At 41.2% G+C, this 14070-nt stretch overlaps 1 protein-coding gene across 2 annotated transcripts in view; it reads right to left on the bottom strand.

Annotated features, from left to right (window-relative positions):
- The window catches only part of PDE8A (phosphodiesterase 8A), a 156651-nt gene that overhangs the window by 53491 nt on the left and 89090 nt on the right, over positions 1 to 14070 (bottom strand). For both annotated transcript variants that reach the window (XM_026510535.4, XM_044388429.3), the window contains exons 7-8: positions 4391 to 4469; positions 2724 to 2861 (exon numbers count right to left, since the gene is read on the bottom strand). In XM_026510535.4, the coding sequence (XP_026366320.1) occupies positions 2724 to 2861; positions 4391 to 4469 (217 nt within the window). The remainder of the gene's footprint in view (positions 1 to 2723; positions 2862 to 4390; positions 4470 to 14070) is intronic.

Genomic DNA, 14070 nt, shown 5'->3' with positions numbered 1-14070 from the left:
TGAAGGGTAGAGAGGAAGCGAAACCATTCCAGGAACGGCAGTCTGGCCAAGTGTGAGGCCGGCCAACAAGCAGAGACGGCAGATGCTGGAGAGGATGGATTTTTTTTGTTAATGGGGATGGGAGAAAAATCGCTGTTAGACAAGGTGATCTCGAGATGACGGCAGGAAGCTGCACGACACCTTGGAGGGCCGCCGGGGCTAGAAGCGGGGAGGAGTGGGCCATCTATGCAGAGCAGCAAAGGTGCCTCATCAAACAGGGAGCTTTCTGAGGAACACAGCAGGGATGAAGAACCCTGGCAAACCCGGAGGAAACGTGAAGAAGAGTCGGGAGAAGAGGAGAGCCTGTGAGGGAGGAAAGCAGAGGAACCCTGGGAGCTCCAAGTTTCTAAAAGCCAGAGGGCTCTGCAGCCAAACGTCATGATTACAGGCCCGCATCGAGCAGCCAACATTCACTCAGCGCCTACGAGACACAGTTTCTAAGGGAAGAGCCCTGGAAGGCTCAGGTACGTGAAGACAGCGTGGGTTCTAGAGCCCTGCTAGAGAAGTCTTGGGGATGAAGAAAGGGACAGAATCGGGAAGGATATACTCGGGGATGCAAAGAAGCATACGAGTGTGGAGGCTGAAAATCAAGGTCACCTAATGGTAGTGACGTTACCCCAGGAGGGAGGAGCCACTGGCTGAGAACAACAGGTGGGGGAGGAGTTGTGGAGAGCCATGTTTGCCAGGCTCTCTGTTTGAACCTCATCAGAATTTCTTCTCTGCCCCCAAGTGGCACATCTGGGGTCTGGCCCTCCGAAAACCCCGCCCCGTCACCTAACCATATCCCGAGTCCCCATTCTGGTTCCCAGGGCACCTCTGAGCTCTCTCCACTGAGCCCAGTGCCACTGTCATCCAGGGCTGGCTGACCCCTCAGCAAGCCCTTCTTCTCCCTCCCTAGGGAGACTCAGTCAGAAAGGCCATATATTCTTTCACCTCAAAAAATTTGCCCAACTAAGTGGCCAGTCCCGCTGTGGCGTTGCCAGAGAACCAGGTTACTGACAAAGGACAAGTGGCTGCTCTTCTTGCCCCAAGAACTCCAAAACATGCAAAATAAATAACACTGCTCCTTTTTGAAATAAAGTGATATCGAGGTCAATAATATGGTAATCTTTCATATTCTCTGCTCACAATAAACACAGATTCTTAGAGAATAGGTCTCTGTAGTTCAAGCTTGGGGCCCTTTGTACCCAGTGCCAGTAACGTTACTTAGGAGGTGAGACGCTGTTCACACGGATCTGGATGGATCCCAGGGCCTTGCACTAACCCACTCACCGCCCCCTCGCTATCTCCCCATCTCCACTCACTCTGCTCAGTGATGGGTGGGATGCCTCAGTGTCCCTGGGCCAGATAAAGGTGCATGAGGGCCGTCATCTCTGGCTCATGCCCAGCTGACCCTCACAACAAAACCACCACTGACCCCTTCTCTAGCAGGATTGGGAAGGCCATGGTAAAGCCCCCCAAGTCTGCTGGGTCGGGAGGACTGCTGTTTGGTCACTGCCTTCTGAGGACGCCCCTTCTAACTGAGCAAGGGAACCCAGGGTCCAGCCCAGGCAGTACGCCTGAGCACCTGAGGGGCTCTTCATCCGTCTCAGCCTTCATTGCTCTTTCCAGAGGACCTGCCACTCTCTACAGCAAGAAAATCATCATCCTTGACCGAAAGGTGGAGGCAGAATCGGATTCAAATAGTACCCACTTTCGTTAATGCCCTGGGGGTATGTCACTGGGCCCTCACAGCCAGCCTGTCCTTTCCTTGTTTTCACTGCAAGACAAACTGGTGTGCTCAGAGCCACGGGACAGCAAAGGGACACGAGCCCACGAATGGTGTCTCAAGGGGCCCAGGTAAAGTGGGGGTACAGGCTCTGCAGAGCCCTTCTGCGCCCCATGGCAGACTGCTTTCCTGGGCTACGAGAAAGTCGCTCGCAGGATGCCACAGGGGAGCAGGCGAGACAGCAGGTCACCACTGTTTCAAGTGTTTGAATGATCATAGTCTCTCCCCAACTTCCAAAAGTTAAAAAGAGCCCGGCAGGAAAGACTACAAAAAGTAATAACCTTTTCCTCGTCATTACACATGAAAACCTGGTAACAGTGAGGGGCTGGCAGAAGCCAGTGCTCTGAGAAATATCCTTTCAGACTGAGCCTGCCTTCCTTCTGTCTGTCCCTCCAGCACCATGATTATGTGACCTGTCATGCTCACACCCTGGAACACGAGTTCTCTAAGGCCGCAGTCCATGTTTGGCCCTTCATTCTATACCAGAATCTAGCAGAGCGCCAGCGCACAGCAGGCATTAAAAAAAGGCTGGACAGATGCACAAGGCTCAGAGGATTGCTGGGCTCGATGTGTTATGACTCTGGGACTCACCGGCCATCCTCTGCCCAAAGCCACTTGCCAACATCTACCGCTTAGACGATCCGTTAGCAGCAAGATCAATTTACTTATTACAAAGATGATGACACTGATTTCAAGTATCAAAGTTACTCTGCATAATAGCTGATCATATCCTACAGTTCTTTGATCTTAGTTTCCTCATCTGCAAAATGGCAATAACAGGGACAACACCACCGACACTTCCCTGGGCTTCTGTGAAGAGTAAGACTCAGATTACCTGGCATGCACAATGCTCAATGAACACATCTCCTTTCTTTCTGTTACATGAAAGTAAAACAGGTACTGACCTCTTACTTACCTTGCCTATCCTGATGCATGAATTTATAGTATCGAGCAAATCAGCCTTTTTTTCATTTATAGGCACTTCTGCTAACTCCTTTCCTATTAATTCACCTGACTGATAGCCCATGGTTGTTTCAAATGCAGGATTTGCATACTGGGGGGAGACAAGAGAAACAACATCAAGCAAATTAAAAGAGAATTTGAAAAGAGGACAATCAAGGGTATTCACCCCAAGCTATCATGTTTTCTACCCAGAAAGCTCAGGGGCCTGGAGCTTACCTCAAGCTCTAAAGCCATAAGAGCGTAACCCCAGGAGATCCCTGGATTCCAGAGAAGCCTCTGCTCTGGGGACACCTGGCTGGGCTTTCTGCCGTGGTCCCTGGGGCCCCAGAGAGAGGAGCTGGCCCAATCCCACTTGAACACCAACAGAGGAAAGAAGCCACGTGGAGACAGGCCTGAGTTGCTACAAAAGGGCTCTTGGACGATAACACAGTAGAATAGAGCACCAGACTGAAGTGCGAAGCACCCCAGCTCTCCTCTAGCAAGTCACTTAACCCTCTAAGTCCCAGTCCACGTATCTGCTTAATGGGAACGAAACCTCTAGGTCGCCGCTCTCATGTGATACACATGAATAACGTGCTGGGAAAGCAGGCTACAAGCTGGCAGGTGTTTACAGATGCAAGGCTGTACGGCTAAATTTCAGAGAGGACCACAGACTAGAAGAAAATATACAGGAAAGTTGTGCATGTGCTAATAGTAAAAATAATAAAATAGTGATGATGATAAAGCAATAACGGATATTGTTTAAGGTCAATTTTCCTTGCTTGACACTATAGTGAGCACTTCGCACACACTCGCCCACTTAGAACCTCCTGACAACAGGCAGGTTGCTGTAAGTATGACTATCGTTCCCATCTGTACATCTGAGAGAGCGCATTCAGGGAGACTGAGTCACTTGCCCAACGATGCTCGGCTAGGAAGGCGTGGCAGCTGCCTGCAACCCCGGCCTGCCTCCAGCAGCAACCGGCCCGGGCTCGGCAGCTCTTTACCGAGCAAGTTGCAAGTTAGATTAAAAGGATGAGCTGGAGTGCTCAGAATGGACATCAAAGTGGAGCTGATTCCCAGACACAAGGAGCATTTCCTTGGCACAAGCCCTCTTTCGTTATCTAAAAGTACCCGCTGTGTTATCTTAAGCCGCTTTTATGAATTCACTTTGCTAATAATGGGTAATCTGTTCAGCAACTACTAGGTTATTCTAGAAATTGAGTAGTTTCTAGTAAACTTCTATAGGTGTAAACTGTCTTCAAAAACAGTGAGAAAGGCTAGAGCTTGCAGACCTTCCGGTCAGAGCCTTCTCCTGCTCCAGTGGTAATCCCTTCGGATAAAAGTCTCCTCTTGCTAAATAAACACACACAAAGGTGAACAGTAATAAATGCAAATGTGGTATTTCCACAGAATATTTTCTAGCACCTTAAGTAATTATTAGCATCTTTTTTTTTATCTGTAAGGAACTTATTTTAAATTATGTGTTTTATAGCTTTTGTTCTGATAATCCTCTAAGGAAAACCTGGTCTCTTGAACTTCAAAAAGAAAAAAAAAAAGATCACATTGGAGGGATTCAATCTAAAAGTAAGAACAAACAATACCAGAAATTCAGAAAAATGAACTTCCCAAATAACAAACCTGTATAATGCGGTCTTCACTTGTAATTTCAATTGCTTCTTGACTTTTCTCTAATGCAGTGAATATTGAGTTACAAGCCCTGTATGGGTAGGAAAAAAAAAAAAGACTGATTAATATAAATACTACAAAAATATAATACAATCTTGGGTTATTGCATTAACTTATTTAAATGTTTTTCATTTGATGATAAAAGTAACAAATACTAACTCAAGAAAAAGGAGGGAAATACTAAAAAGCATAAAGAAGAAAACACTTTCCACAACCATGCTACTCGGGACCATGACTACACACAACGGGTGTCCCCCCTTCCAGTGTGAGGACCGGGGTGGGATACACGCCAGGCCAAACCACAGCCCCTCCCCAGCTCTGGGACCCCATGTGTGGGACTGAACCTCCCCAGTCTCCCTTCTTCCCATCTGAAGAGCCCTCCCGAGGACCACGTGAGAGAAGAGAATCAGGAATCCTGCACAGAGTCTGACAGAAAGGAGGTGGTCAGTCATTTGTAGCTATTACTTCTTTCTTTATGTAAAAAAGAATATATATTTGGAATGAGGAAAAAAAATCCAGGAAATTACAAACTTAAAAAGATGATAATCATCACAAAATCCAGAAAAATAACCATACAGTTAACCTTGAATAAGGCAGGGGTTAAGAGTGCTGACCCCCTGTGTAGTCAAAAATCTGCATATAACTTTTGACTCCCCAGAAACTTAAGTACTAACAGCCCACTGTAGACCGGAAGCCTTATCCATAACATAACCCGTCAATTAACAGATTTTGTGTTATATGTGTTATATACTGTATCCTCACAATAAAGCAAGCTAAGGAAAAGAAAATGCTATTAAAAAGATAAGGAAGAGAAAATACATTTATAGTACTCTATTTATGGAAAAAATCCACGTATAAGTGAACCTATGCAGTTCAAACCCATGTTGTTCAAGGGTCAACTGTAATTTTTTTAAAAAAGATTTTATTTATCTACTTGAGAGAGGGAGAGAATTTTGATAGGAATTACACTGAATTTGCAGATTGCTTTGCATATTATGGACATCTTAACAAAATTAATTATTCCAATCCATGAGCATGGTATATTTCCCCACTTATTTGGGTAAGTCTCCAATTTCTTTTATCAATGTCTTATAGTTTTCAGTGTACTACAGGGTTTTCATCTCCTTAATCATTTATTCCTAGGTATTTTACTCTTTTTGAAGCAATTATAAATGGGATTTATTTTTCTTTTGGAATAATTATTGCTACATAGAAATGCAATGGAATTTTTGTCTTGATTTTGCATCCTGTAACTTCAGTGAATCGTTTATTAGTTCTAGTAGCTTTTTGGTGGTATCTTTAGGGTTTTCTATATATAGTATCATTTTATCTGCAAATAGTGACAGTTTTACCTTTTCTTTTGTAATTTGGATGCCTTTTATTTCTTTTTCTTGCTAATTGCCCTGGCTAGGACTTCGAGTACTATGTTAAATAAAAGTGTGTATGTGTGTGTGTGGGGGGGGGGGGGGGGTTCTTAACCTGCTTCTGATCTTAGAAGAAAAGCTTTCAGCTTTTCACCAAAGAATATGGTGTCATCTGTGAGTTTGTCATATTTTGGCTTTCTTACATTGAGGTACATTCCCCCATACCCACTTTGTGGAGAGTTCTTTTTATCATGAACGGATGTTGTATTCTGTCAAATCTACTGAGATGATCATACAATTTTTAGCTTTCATTTTGTTAATGTGGTGTATCATGTTAATTGATTTATAGATTGAACCATCCTGTATCCCCAGAATAAATGGTACATGATCCTTCTTTTTTTAAGATTTTATTTATTTATTTGTCAGAGAGAGAGAGCACAAGCAGGGAGAGTGGCAGACAGAGGAGAAGCAGGCTCCCTGCTGAGCAAGGAGCCCAATGTGGGACTCGATCCCAGGACCCATGGCTCATGACCTGAGCAGAAGGCAGACACTTAACTGACTGAGCCACCCAGGCATCCCTGTATACGATCCTTTAAATGTATTGCTGAACTCAGTTTGCTAATATTTTGTTGAGGATTTTTGCATCTATGTTCATCAGGGATATTGGCCTATCATTTTACTATTTTGTGGCATCCTTGTCTGGTTTTGGTATCAGGTAATACTGGCCTCAGAAATTGAGTTTGGAAGAGTTCCCTCTTTTGTTTCTTGGAAGAGTCTGAGAAGGACTGCTATTAATTCTTTGAATGTTTGGTGGAATTCACTAGTGAAGCCATCTGGTCCTGGACTCTGTTGTTGGGAGGTTTTTGATGACTGATTCAATCTCCTTACTAGTAATTGGTCTATTCAGATTTTCTATCTCTGCATGATTCAGTCATGATTGTATGTTTCTAGGAATTTATCCACTCCTTCTAATTTGTTGGCATATAATTGTACATAGTTGTCTCTTACGATTCCATTTCTGTGGTACGTAAGTTCTCTTTCATTTCTTATTTTATTTACTTGAGCCCTCTCTTTTCTTATTGGTGAGTCCAGCTAAAGGTTCATCAATTTTATCTTTTCAGTGAACCAGCTCTTAGTCCCACTGATCTTTTTCATCTCTATTTACTTCTGCCTGATCATTAGTATTTCCTTCCTCCCACTAACTTTGAAGATTTGTTTGTTCTTCTTTTTCTAGTTCCTTTAGGTATAAAGTTATTGTTTGAGATTCTTCTTGCTTCTTCAGGGAGGCCTGTATTGTTACGAACTTCTCTTCTAGAACCACTTTTGCTGCGATCCCATAGATTCTGGTGTGTTGCATTTCTTTTTTCATTTGTTCCTGAGCTTTTAAAAAAATTCCTCTTTCAATTTCTTTGATGGCTCATTGGTTGTTCAGGAGCATGTTGTCTTATTCTCCACGTCTTTGTGGTTTTTCCAGTATTCGTCTTGTAACTGATTTCTAGTTTTATACCACTGTGGTCAGAAAAGATCCTTGCTATGATTTCAGTCTTCTTAAAAGTACTGAGACTTCTTTTGTGGCCTAACATGATCTATCCTGGAGAATGCTGCATGGGCACTTGAGAAGAATATGTATCTTGCTGCTTTTGGATGAAAGGTTTTCTATATTATCTATTAGGTTCTTCTGGTCTAATGTGCTGCTTAAGACCAATGTTTCCTTATTGATTTTCTGTCTGGATGATCTATCCACTGATTTAAGTGGGGTGTGAAAGTCCCCTACTATGATTGTATTGTCAATTTCTTCCTTTGTGTCTGTTAATATTTGCTTTAAGTATTTTGGTGCTCCTATGTTGGATCTATATATATTTATAAATGTTGTATTTTCTTGTGTTGACCTCTTCATCATTATGTAATGCCCTTCTTTTCTTTTATTACAGCTTTTGTTTTAAAGTCTATTTTGTCTCATATGACTATAGTTACACCAGCTCTCTTTTTGTTTCCAGCATGGAGTATCCTTTTCCATCCCTTCTCTTTCATTCTGTGTGTACCCTTACTTCTGAAGTGAGTCTCTTGTAGGCAGGCACACAGATGAGTCTTTTTTTTTTAATGTTTTTTTTTATTATATTATGTTAGTCAACATACAGTACATCCCTGGTTTTTGATGTAAAGTTCCATGATTCATTAGTTGCGTATAACACCCAGTGCACCATTCAATACGTGCCCTCCTTACTACCCATCACCAGCCTATCCCATTCCCCCACCCCCCTCCCCTGAGGCCCTCAGTTTGTTTCTCAGAGTCTGTAGTCTCTCATGCTTCATTCCCCCTTCTGATTACGCCCCCTTTCTTTATCCCTTTCTTCCCCTACCGATCTTCCTAGTTCTTATGTTCCATAGATGAGAGAAACCATATGATAATTGTCTTTCTCTGCTTGACTTATTTCACTTAGCATTATCTCCTCCAGTGCCATCCATGTTGCAGCAAATGTTGAGAAATTGTTCTTTTTGATAGCTGAGTAATATTCCATTGTATATATGGACCACAACTTCTTAATCCAATCATCTGTTGAAGGTCATCTCGGCTCCTTCCACGATTTAGCTATTGTGGACAAAGCTGCTATGAACATTGGGGTGCATACGGCCCTTCTCTTCACTACGTCTGTATCTTTGGGATAAATACCCAGTAGTGCAATGGCTGGATCACAGGGTAGCTCAATTTTTAACTTTTTAAGGGACCTCCACACTGTTTTCCAGAGTGGGTGTACCAACTTGCATTCCCACCAACAATGTAGGAGGGATTCCCTTTCTCCACATCCTCTCCAGCAATTGTTGTTTCTTGCCTTGTCAATTTTTGCCATTCTAACTGGCGTAAGGTGGTATCTTAGTGTGGTTTTGATTTGAATTTCCCTGATGGCTAATGATTTTGAACATTTTTTCATGTGTCTGTTAGCCATTTGTATGTCTTCTTTGGAAAAGTGTCTGTTCATATCTTCTGCCCATTTTTTGATTTGTTTATTTGTTTCTTGTGTATTGAGTTTGAGAAGTTCTTTGTAGATCTTAGATACCAGTCCTTTATCTGTAGTGTCATTTGCAAATATATTCTCCCATTCCGTGGGCTGCCTCTTAGTTTTTCTGACTGTTTCCTTGGCTGTGCAGAAACTTTTAATCTTGATGAAGTCCCATAAATTCATTTTATCTTTTGTTTCTCTTGCCTTTGGGGATGTGTCATGAAAAAGGTTGCTTTGGCCGATGTCGTAGAGGTTGTTGCCTATGTTCTCCTCTAGAATTTTGATGGATTCCTGTCTCACATCGAGGCCTTTCATCCATTTGGAGTTTATTTTTGTGTATGGTGTGAGATAGTGGTCAAGTTTCATTCTCTTGCATGTAGCTGTCCAATTTTCCCAGCACCATTTATTGAAGAGACTGTCTTTTTCCCACCGGATGTTTTTTCCTGCTTTATCAAATATTAGTTGCCCAAAGAGCCGAGGGTCCATTTCTGGGCTCTCTACTCTGTTCCATTGGTCTATGTGTCTGTTTTTGTGCCAATACCATGCTGTCTTTGTGATCACAGCTTTGGAGTACAGCTTGAAATCTGGCATTCTGATGCCCCCAGCTTTGTTTTTCCTTTTCAACAATTCCTTGGCAATTCGGGGCCTTTTCTGGTTCCATACAAATTTAAGGACTATTTGTTCCAGTTCTTTGAAAAATGTCATCGGTATTTTGATCGGGATAGCATTGAAAGTGTAGATTGCTCTGGATAGCATGGACATTTTAACTATGTTAAGTCTTCCAATCCATGAGCATGGAATATTTTTCCATCTTTTTGTGTCTTCTTCAATGTCTTTCAAGAGTGATTTATAGTTTCTAGAATATAGATTCTTTACGTCTCTGGTTAATTCCAAAGTAACGTATGGTTTTTGGTGCTATTGTAAATAGGATGGATTCCCTAATTTCTCTTTCTTCAGTCTCATTATTCGCGTATAGAAATGCAACTGATTTCTGAGCATTGATTTTGTATCCCACCACATTACTGAATTGCTCTATAACTTCTAATAGTTTGGGAGTGGATTCTTTTGGGTTTTCCATATAGAGTATCATGTCACCTCTGAAGAGAGACAGTTTGGCTTCTTCTTTGCTGATTTGGATACCTTTTATCCCTTTTTGTTGTCTGATTGCTGTTGCAAGGACTTCTAGTACTATGTTGAATAATAATGGCGAGAGTGGGCATCCTTGTCGTGTTCCTGATCTTAAGGGAAAGGTTTCTAGCTTTTCCCCATTGAGAATGATATTTGCTGTAGGCTTTTAATAGATGGTTTTTATGAGATTGAGGAATGTACCCTCTATCCCTACACTCTGAAGGGTTTTAATCAGGAAAGGATGCTGTATTTTGTCAAATGCTTTTTCTGCATCTATTGAGAGAATCATATGATTTTTGGCTTTTTCCTTCTGGATAAAATCTATGACACTGATCGATTTGCGAATGTTGAACCACCCTAGCATCCTAGGGATGAATCCCACTTGGTCATGATGGATAATCCTTTTAATGTACTGTTGGATTCTATTAGCCAGGATCTTGTTGAGAATTTTGGCGTCCATATTCATTAGGGAAATCGGTCTGTAATTCTTTTTGATGGGGTCTTTGCCTGGTTTGGGGATCAAGGTAATATTGGCCTCATAGAATGAGTTTGGTAGCTTTCCTTCTGTTTCTACTTTTTGTAATAGCTTTAGGAGAATAGGTATTATTTCTTCTTTGAATGTTTGGTAGAATTCCCCGGGAAAACCATCCAGTCCTGGAGTTTTGTTTTTTGGAAGGTTTTTTATCACTGTTTCACTCTCTTCATAATTAATTGGCCTGTTTAAAAAATCAATTTCTTTGTTTCAGTCTTGGTAGTTTATAGGTTTCCAGGAAGTACTCCATCTCTTCCAGATTGCTTAATTTATTGGCATAAAGCTGTTGATAAAAGTTTCTAATAATCCTTCTAATTTCATTGGTGTTGGTTGTGACCTCTCCCTTTTCATTCATAATTTTATTGATTTGGGTCCTTTCTCTATTCTTTTGGATAAGTCTTGCCAGTGGTCTGTCAATTTCATTGATTCTCTCAAAGAACCAGCTTCTAGTTCTGTTGATCTGCTCTACTGTACTCCTGGTTTCTAATTCATTGATTTCTGCTTTAATCTTGATCAACTGCTTTCTTGTGCGTGGATTAGGCCTGTCCCTCTGTTGCCGTTCCAGCTTCTTGAGGTGAGAATATAAAAACTGCATTTTAGATTTTTCTATTCTTTTGAGTGAGGCTTGGATGGCTATGTATTTTCCCCTTAGGACTGCCTTTGCAGTATCCCATAGGTTTTGGTCTGTTGTGTTTTCATTCTCGTTGGTCTCCAAAAATTGTTTAAGTTGATTTTTGATTTCCTGGTTTATCGAATCATTCTTGAGCGGGATGGTTCTTAGTCTCCAAGTGTTTGAGTTTCTTCCAAATTTTTCCTTGTGGTTGAGTTCCAATTTCAAAGCGTTGTGGTCTGAGAATATGCAGGGAATAATTTCAGTCTTTTGGTATCGGTTGAGACCTGTTTTGTGACCCAGAATATGGTCTATTCTTGAGAATGTTCCATGGGCATTAGAATAGAATGAGTATTCTTTGGTTCTGGGGTGTAGTGTTCTATATATATCTATGAGGTCCAACTTGTCGAGTATGGCATTCAAAGCTCTTGTTTCTCTGTCAATTTTCTGCTTGGGTGCTCTATTTCTGATAGTGGAGTGTTGAGGTCCCCTACTATTAACATATTTTTATCTATATGTCTCTTTATTCTGGTTAAGAGTTGGCTTGTGTATCTTGCTGCTCCCCTGCTGGGGGCATATATATTTACAATTGTCATATCCACTTGTTGGATACATCCTTTAAGAATAATATAGTGCCCTTCTGTGTCTCTAACTATAGTCTTTAGTTTAAAATCCAATCTGTCTGATGTGAGAATTGCAACCCCAGCTTTCTTTTGAGGTCCAATGGCGTGAAAGATGGTATTTCATCCCTTTACTTTCAGCCTGAATGTATCTTTAGGTTCAAAATGAGTCTCTTGTAGACAGCAAATGGATGGGTCATGTCTTTTTATCCAATCGGCAACCCTGTGGCGTTTATGGGGGCATTTAGGCCATTTACATTGAGACTGATTATTGAGAGATATGATTTTAATGATGCATGTTGCCAGTAAAGTTTTTGTTTTTATAGATTGTGACTTTCTGTTCTGTATCACTCTTGGGGCCTTTTTACTTTTATAGAACCCCCCTTAATATCTCCCGTAGGGCTGGTTTTGTGCTTACGAAACTGGTCAATGACTGGCGATTCCGTAAGGTCTTTATTTCTCCATCCATTCTGAATGACAGCCTTGCTGGATAGAGGATCCTTGGCTGCATGTTTTTCTCTGAAAGAGCTTTAAAAATGCCCCCCCCCCAACCCTTTCTCTCATTCCAGGTCTGTGTAGACCAGTCTAACGTAATTAGCTATTTAAAGTTATACCATAATTTATTCAACAAATCCCCCATGATAGGACATTTAGGTTGCTTTCAATTTAGTTCTCAGAAGGACAATGCCTCAGAAGATGAAAGAAAAGAAAGCAACTGCCTACTTGTCCATAAAATACAAAGACAATATTAAGGAAACTAACAATAGCAATGCTTTTACATTATTCCTGGTATTAATAAACTATCTCACTAAACAAGACAAAGAAGCTTAGCCAATAGAAATTAACTTTTATTTCTTGGTATATAAAAATCAAGTGATAAAATGTGAATTAAACAACAGTAAAGTTGTTATTTTTTAAAAAATCAAAAAACAATGAGAAAGAAGTTCCCCATAACAAGCTTAGAGGAGATGGATCTGTGAGAAGCCCTACTTGGTTTTATCATTCTTTCTAAAATTTTTGCAGAGTTGGTAAATAAAGAATAGTATATCATTCTCATTTGCATTTCTTTGATTACTAGTGAAGCCAAATATCTATCTTTGCACGTTTACTGGCCATTAATATCTCCTGTGAACCGCTTAATCACAGCTTTTTAAATTTTTTCTATTGGATGTTTCCATTTTTCAACTGATCCAACACAGCCCTTTACATATACGGGAAATTAACCGGTCTGTCCTATGTTACAGATATATTCTCCCCATTACGTTAGTTATCTAAAAACATAACATTATTGGGGTGCCTGGGTGACAGAGTCAGCTAAGCACTTGACTCTTGGTTTTGGCTCAGGTCACGATCTCAGGATCATGAGATTGAGCCCCCCACCGGGCTCTACCGAGGGGGAGATTCTCTCTCCCTCTCTCTCTGCCCCTCCTGTTCATGCTCTCTCTCTCTCAAATAAATAAATGCATCTTTAGAATAAAATAAAAATAAAAATGTAACATTTTTAAGGTTTTAAAAAAAACTGCAAACAAGCTTAACATTTATATATTGTTTAATCTGACTCTCTTCCTTTACCCAATCTGGCTTTTATGCCATGCTGGATTTAAAAAGACTTCATCATCCAATTACATATGTTCACTTATATTTTTAGTACTCATGTAGCCCTACTTTTTAACATCAAGTCTCTAAGTCACTGGAATTTATTTTGGGTTTTGGGTGTGAGATCAAGATATAACTTAATTTTCCTTCCAAACAGTTAACAAGCTGTCACAATTCTATTCACTGAAAAGTCTGTCCTTTTCCATGTTGATTTAAGCTGCCATGTTGATCATATGCTAAATTCTTAAATACACTCAAGTCTATTTCTACACTTTACATTCCAGTTGAGTGATCTAGCAGTAACACAAAGGTGCTTGTTATAGCTTGTGAGCACATTTTAACATCCGCAGAACAAGTGTGGATTTCTCCCAATTCTCTAGTCCCACATTTCCCCTTCCATTCGTATCTTCATATTGCCCTTGATAACGGACTCTTCTCTCTTTGGTTGTCAGCTGGTGCAAAGAACAAAGCAGGGCATGACGACACATGGGGCCGGAGAGGTAAGCAGAAGGTGCACCACTGAGAGCTGTGTGGGCCACCTAAAGAGGAAGGTAAGTGGGCATATTCCACAGATACTCAGGAAGCAAAATCAGGGGGACTGGGTGAGTGGCCAGAGCTGGGGATTTGTGAAGGGGACACAGTAGTTTCAGTCTAGGACCACAGCGGAGATGGTGCTGTATTCGCTAAGCTAAGGTATTCAGGAAGGAAAGGTCAGAGGTTGTGAGATTTAGGGATGGAGGAGAGACAATGACTGCAGTTTGGAAAAGGCTGATTACAAGCTGA

Source organism: Ursus arctos, unplaced genomic scaffold, assembly GCF_023065955.2.
Source record: "Ursus arctos isolate Adak ecotype North America unplaced genomic scaffold, UrsArc2.0 scaffold_28, whole genome shotgun sequence".
Lineage (NCBI taxonomy): Eukaryota > Metazoa > Chordata > Mammalia > Carnivora > Ursidae > Ursus > Ursus arctos.
The sequence above is the reverse complement of the archived record's forward strand: the minus strand, read 5'-3'. Positions and strand labels throughout refer to the sequence as shown.